This window comes from Triticum aestivum, chromosome 7A, assembly GCF_018294505.1.
Source record: "Triticum aestivum cultivar Chinese Spring chromosome 7A, IWGSC CS RefSeq v2.1, whole genome shotgun sequence".
NCBI lineage: Eukaryota > Viridiplantae > Streptophyta > Magnoliopsida > Poales > Poaceae > Triticum > Triticum aestivum.
This window is the reverse complement of record NC_057812.1, coordinates 255,418,609-255,425,525: the sequence shown is the minus strand read 5'-3', so window position 1 is coordinate 255,425,525 and position 6,917 is coordinate 255,418,609. Positions and strand designations below refer to the sequence as shown.

Sequence of the window (6,917 nt, the reverse complement as noted above, 5' to 3'; positions counted from 1 at the left end):
TCTTTTTAATGATTCCACTATGAATTATATACGGATCTATATAGATATATTTTAGAGTGTAAATTCATTTATTTTGCTTCTATATAGTTTATAGTGAAATTTCTAAAAGAACGTATATCTAGAAACGGAGGGAGTAGAATTTAGCAAGACCAAATAACTTGTGAAAACACACGTATGCTAATTAAGCGGACGTGCAGCCGTGCAAGCAAGGCAGCATGGCCGGTGCTCATCCCCAGGGCCAAGCTGAGCCAGCCAGTTAAAGGTGTCGAGTCGAAGAAAGCAAGAGAAAACCATGCAGGAATCTCATCCCGCTCACCGGCCGGCCCATCCGTTCACACGCAGGCGCAGTCCACCTCGCCGGCCGGATCACTCGCCCTGCACTGCACTAACCTCGGTCGCCTCCATCCATCCGCGCCACCTTTCTCGCACTTTAAATACCCCCTCGATCGCGCGCACTCGATCAGCACTATCCGCGCACCACCGCCACCACACCAAGGCACCAGAGGTAGCTAGCTAGTGGAGTGGTGGACGCCCCGCCGCGCGCACGGGCGGCAAGCATGGGCCCTGCGGCGGTCGCCGTGCTGGTCATCCTCTGCGCCGCCGGCGCCGAGGCCCGCGTCCCGGCCGGTCACCTCGCGACGAGGCGGCGCGACAGTGTTCCCGCGGGCGTGGGTGCGTGCGCGCTGGCCGTGGCGCCCTTCGGCTACCCCTGCGAGGAGCACACGGTTCGGACTGATCTTGGCACAGATCGATCAGATGCTCCCGTCGTGTTAGAAGATGACCCGTCGTTGATTCATTGGCTTGTTGATTGGGGTGTAGATGACGACGGTGGACGGGTACATCCTGAGCCTGCAACGGATCCCGAGGGGGCGGCGCCCCAGCGGCGGCGGCGGCGCGGGGCAGCCGGTGCTCCTGCAGCACGGCGTTCTCACGGTACGCGTGTGTTTAGTCCGTCGTGGACTTCCTCCCATAAGTTAGGATAATCGCGCACAGGGCATGCATGGCGCCAAACATGGTTTTATGATGGATGGTGTCATGCACGCCGGCGGACGCCGCGTCGTGTGTGGCACAAAGAGATTTGATCGATGCCGTCATGCGTGCGTGCCCTTGGAGGCTGCACGTTTGGGCATGACACAAAAATAATGGTAGAGATTTGGTATGGTGCATTGATGTGAGAGATAAGGGGGACTAACGGCGCCGGGGCATGCATGCATGCATGCAGGACGGCATGACATGGCTGCTGAGCTCGCCGGAGGAATCGTTGGCGTACATCCTCGCGGACAGCGGCTTCGACGTCTGGGTCGCCAACAACAGGGGCACCAGGTGGAGCAGCCGCCACGTCTCCCTCGACTCCTCCTCCCGGGTACCTACTCCGACTACAATAGTGAATGATGGATACCCTGGCCAACTACTAAATTAGTTATCCTGATTAAGTCGTCCTAACTAATTGTGACCAGAGGTACTGGGACTGGTCGTGGGACGACCTGGTGGTGAACGACATGCCGAGCATGGTTGACTATATCTGCAGCCACACGGCGCAGAAGCCGCACTTCCTCGGCCACTCCATGGTAAGTAAACAAGCCGTTCAGAGCTTTCTCAGTCTCGGCCCGGCCATTCCTCCTCCATTGCTCGTGGTCGACCATGCTGCTTCTGGCACTTATTTACGTGTGTATGCAGGGGACGCTGGTGGCGCTGGCGGCCTTCTCGGAGGGCAGAACGGTGGACAAGCTCAAGTCGGCGGCGCTGCTGACCCCGGTCGCCTATCTGTCCCACATGACCACCCCCCTCGGCATACTGCTAGCCAAGGCATTCGTCGGAGAGGTACAGCTGAATCCGGTCTTGTTCTCAACTTAATTGCTGACATGTGCATCCATGTACTATAATCCGTGTGATTTTTGTTCCATGTTGACGACCAACCAGCTCATCACCATCCTCGGTGTGGCGGAGTTCAACCCAGTAACGTACGCCATTCATTCTCGTACCAGTATCTTCAGTTCGGAGACTGATTGAATTCCTGCTTCTTCGGAGCTGGCTGACGCCTTGTTGCTTCATTGTTCGCTGCAGGCCGGCGGTGGCGAGCCTCTTCAAGGAACTGTGCCGCCATCCTGGAACCAACTGCTACGACCTCCTCACAGACTTCACAGGTATCTCTACTTTTTGCTAGTACTAGTATGTGTGCATGCATCGAGAGGTTTCAGAGCTGAGCGTCCATGGCGTGTGCGTACGGCAGGGAAGAACTACTGCCTCAACAGCTCGGCCGTGGACGTCTTCCTCCAGTACGAGCCGCAGCCGACGTCCACCAAGACCATGGTGCACCTCGCCCAGACGTTCCGCGACGGCGTGCTGTCCAAGTACGACTACGTGTGGCCGGGCGTGAACGTGGAGAAGTACGGCCAGCCGGACCCGCCGGCGTACAACATGTCCAACATACCGCCGGGCTTCCCGCTCTTCCTCAGCTACGGCGGCCGGGACGAGCTGGCCGACCCCGTCGACGTCGGCCGCCTCCTCGGCGACCTCCGGGGCCACGACCCCGGCAGGCTCACGGTGCAGTACCTGGAGCAGTTCGCGCACGCCGACTTCGTCATCGGCACCTGCGCCAAGGACTACGTCTACAAAGACGTCGTCTCCTTCTTCAACCGCTTCAACTAGCAACAAGCTCTCGTCTCCAACAAACACGGGAGATTTGGAGGATGAACAGCTACAGTTGCTGCAAGATTACGGAGGGGAAATTACGCTTACATATAGTAGCTGTGAATATGTCAATGGGATGGAAATATCATAATTACACCAGAGGTGATCGCTATGGCTACATGGTCCGGCTACATGCACACGTTTATGCACATGCTGATGATTACCAGGCGATCCCTGAACTGAAAGTATGGCCACTCGTATAACTGTACTGCGGTGCCAAAGTTTACAAAAAATATATACGTAGATTGGTGGTGTTATTTATTTATTGTGTTGGAGTACGATAGATCGTACTTCCTCAGCCCAGTTTTATTGTGCCCCCTCGCATTTTGGGTTAAATTTTGACGATAAATTTCACTAGTGAAGCATACACTATATGTACACCACGAGAAAGCTCTTCCAAATACAAATTCAGTGATACTCCCTCCGTTTTCAAATATAAGTCTTTTTAAAAAATTTAACAAATAACTACATACGGAACAAAATAAGTGAATTACACTTTAAAATATATCTATACGCATCCGTATGTTGTAGTCCATTTGATGAAACTTCTAAAAAAACTTATATTTAGAAATGGAGGGAGTACAATTTTGTGGCACATCTCATGTTTGGTTAGTCCTGTAGATGGTCAAACTTTGACTCGTAATAAATCAAAACCGAGGAAGTAGTACAATACTATAGAAAAATAATAATGAAAGCGCTCAATCGACTAAGTCAATGTACGCTATGTGGATTTGCTAGCGCCGCGTAATTTGTCTTCGTTTTCATAGTATGATTTGGAGTTCGGCGTTTCTGCTTCTGAGCTCATCTGCACCCTTCTCGATGAAAAAAAATCAAAATAAATAGAAAAAATTCAAAAAAATACAATTTTTTTGTGTGGTAGATAAGTTTATGCTTGAGGTTCACTTCAAGTTTAACTCATTTGAACATCTAAGCAACTCTCAGCAAAAAAGACAAAATCAGAAACTATAAAAAAGTTTACTGTTCACACACTGTTCTAATTCTATTTGTTCTTTTTTTGCTGAGAGCTGCTCAAACGTCCAAATAAGTTGAAATTTAGAGCGAACCTCATGCATAAAATTTTCTATCACACAAAAAAAGTTTAGATTTTTTTGAATTTTAAGTGTTTTTTTGGAGTTTTTTGCTGGCCAGGTGCAGATGAGCCTGGGCACCGAATTGGGTTTTTGGTACCGTATAGTCTATCTTTTCTTAGCAAACTATACTGTGTAGGCAGGGGCGAAGGCAGGGCGGTTGGAGGAAACCCTAGCCGGGGCTGCCCGCACCTTCTCCCTGCCTTCATCTCCCCTCGCCACTGCCGGAGGGCACCGCCGGGCGAAGCCCAACTGGCAGCAGGGCCTCTTATCCCTCCTCCCCTGTTGGCTACGGCACGGGGACATGTTGAGCGGGTGGGGAGCGCGGCATTCTCGCAGGGCATTGCGACGGTGTCTCGGACAGCCGGGCCTTGGACGCGGCAGTGCGTGGAAGCGGCGGCGGCGGCTGCGTGGCACAGGTGGCGGGGCAGGCCGACGCAGCATGATGGCGGGTGCCAGTTTCGTTAGATCTGGCGCTTGGAGTCGTAGGCTGTGGGCAGCGAGGGCCGCTGTCCTCCGTCATGGCTACAATGGTGTCGGCATGGTGGACGCAGCGGTGTGGTGACGGTCCTTGTGCTCTTGTCGCATCAGACCTGGCCGTCGATGTGTTCCGGAACTACTGCTGAAGATCTTGTTCAAGGATATTGTCGGTGTCAAAACTGGTGGATCTTGGGTAGGGGGTCCCGAACTGTGCGTCTAAGGCGGATGGTAACAGGAGGCGGGGGACACGATGTTTACCCAGGTTCGGGCCCTCTTGATGGAGGTAATACCCTACGTCCTGCTTGGTTGATCTTGATGATATGAGTATTACAAGAGTTGATCTACCACGAGATCGTAGAGGCTAAACCCTAGAAGCTAGCCTATGGTATGATTGTTGTTGTCCTACGGACTAAACCCTCCGGTTTATATAGACACCGGAGGGGGCTAGGGTTACACATAGTCGGTTACAAGGAAGAAGATCTACATATCAGTATTACCAAGCTTGCCTTCCATGCCAAGGAGAGTCCAACAGTTCGGCCAAAGGATATAGTCCGGCTGTCCGGAGACCCCCTAATCCAGGACTCCCTCAGTAGCCCCTGAACCAGGCTTCAATGACGATGAGTCCGGCGCGCAGATTTGTCTTCGGCATTGCAAGGCGGGTTCTTCCTCCGAATACTCCATAGAAGATTTTGAACACAAGGATAGTGTCCGGCTTTGCAAAACAAGTTCCATATACCACCGTAGAGAGATTAATATTTCCACAAATCTAATCTGCTGACACGTTTGACAGCATGACATCATACCACGGCCCGGTCATTATTCGAACCGTTTTTCTCAACCATCACTGCACATATCGCGAGGCGGTTTTCTTGACACGTCTTGTCGAAGCAGAGATCGTGTCTCCTTATCATGGGATTCTCATCAATATGGGTATGGGTAACCCAACCGCGCCATCAATTACGGCGTTCGAGGAATAAGCGATTTTACCAGGTAAGTGGGGAGGCGCATCGCCTCCTCCGCCCTTATAAAGGGACAAAGATTCACCTTTTTTACCCACGCCTCCTTCCTCCTTGCTTATCCATTCTCGCACACTCGAGCTCCAGCGCCCAAGTTCGCGTCTTTCTCCTCAAACCATTCCAAGCATGTCTGATAACCCGCAAGTATAGGGGATCGCAACAGTTTTCGAGGGTAAAGTATTCAACCCAAATTTATTGATTCGACACAAGGGGAGCCAAAGAATACTCTCAAGTATTAGCAGCTGAGTTGTCAATTCAACCACACCTAGAAACTTAATATCTGCAGCAAAGTATTTAGTAGCAAAGTAATATGATAGTAGTGGTAACGGTAACAAAAGGTAACAGTAGTAAAAGTGATGTTTTTGGTATTTTGTAATGATGATAGCAATAGCAACGGGAAAATAAATAAGCGAAGAACAATGTATGGAAAGCTCGTAGGCAATGGATCGATGATGGAGAATTATGCCGGATGCGGTTCATCATGTAATAGTCATAACCTAGGGTGACACAGAACTAGCTCCAGTTCGTCAATATAATGTACGCATGTATTCCAAGTATAGTCATACGTGCTTATGGAAAAGAACTTGCATGACATCTTTTGTCCTATCCTCCCGTGGCAGCGGGGTCCTTACGGAAACTAAGGGATATTAAGGGCTCCTTTTAATAGAGAACCGGAACAAAGCATTAACACATAGTGAATACATGAACCACTCAAACTACGGTCATCACCGGTAAGTATCCCGATTATTGTCACTTCGGGGTTAATGGATCATAACACATAATAGGTGACTATAGACTTGCAAGATAGGATCAAGAACACTCATATATTGATGAAAACATAATAGGTTCAGATCTGAAATCATGGCACTCGGCCCTAGTGACAAGCATTAAGCATAGCAAAGTCATAGCAACATCAATCTCAGAACATAGTGGACACTAGGGATCAAACCCTAACAAAACTAACTCGATTACATGATAGATCCCATCCAACCCATCACCGTCCAGCAAGCCTACGATGGAATTACTCACGCACGGCGGTGAGCATCATGAAATTGGTGATGGAGGATGGTTGATGATGACGATGGCGACAGATTCCCCTCTCCGGAGCCCCGAACGGACTCCAGATCAGCCCTCCCGAGAGGTTTTAGGGCTTGGCGGCGGCTCCGTATCGTAAAACGCGATGATTTCTTCTCTCTAATTTTTTTCTCCCCGAAACTCAATATATGGAGTTGGAGTTGGAGTCGGAGAGGCAACAGGGGGCCCACGAGGTAGGGGGGCGCGCCCCCCACCCTCGTGGGCAGGTGGTGGGCCCCCTAGCCTTCATCTTTTGCAAGCATTTTTCATATTTTCTAAAAAGTTGCTCCGTGAAGTTTCAGGTCATTCCGAGAACGTTTGCTCCTGCACATAAATAACACCATGGTAATTCTGCTGAAAACAGCGTCAGTCCGGGTTAGTTCCATTCAAATCATGCAAGTTAGAGTCCAAAACAAGGGCAAAAGTGTTTGGAAAAGTAGATACGTTGGAGACGTATCAACTCCCCCAAGCTTAAACCTTTGCTTGTCCTCAAGCAATTTAGTTGACAAACTGAAAGTGATAAAGAAAAAACTTTTACAAACTCTGTTTGCTCTTGTTGTTGTAAATA

At 50.1% G+C, this 6,917-nt stretch overlaps 1 protein-coding gene across 1 annotated transcript; it reads left to right on the top strand.

Moving 5' to 3' along the window:
• Nucleotides 1–452: 452 nt before the first annotated feature.
• LOC123150527 (triacylglycerol lipase 2) lies at nucleotides 453–2,952 on the top strand. Its single transcript, XM_044570368.1, has 8 exons — nucleotides 453–725; nucleotides 820–933; nucleotides 1,223–1,363; nucleotides 1,458–1,568; nucleotides 1,678–1,821; nucleotides 1,921–1,961; nucleotides 2,065–2,144; nucleotides 2,231–2,952. The coding sequence occupies exons 1-8, from the start codon at nucleotides 558–560 to the stop codon at nucleotides 2,647–2,649; spliced, it is 1,218 nt and encodes a 405-aa protein (XP_044426303.1). The 5' UTR covers nucleotides 453–557; the 3' UTR covers nucleotides 2,650–2,952.
• Nucleotides 2,953–6,917: the final 3,965 nt, after the last annotated feature.

Bases quoted from the DNA above. Each gene is read 5' to 3' on its own strand.
- LOC123150527 (XM_044570368.1), top strand. From the start codon at position 558: ATGGGCCCTGCGGCGGTCGCCGTGCTGGTCATCCTCTGCGCCGCCGGC. The intron at 726-819 runs GTTCGGACTGAT...ATTGGGGTGTAG, and splicing joins ACCCCTGCGAGGAGCACACG to ATGACGACGGTGGACGGGTA. The intron at 1,569-1,677 runs GTAAGTAAACAA...GTGTGTATGCAG, and splicing joins ACTTCCTCGGCCACTCCATG to GGGACGCTGGTGGCGCTGGC.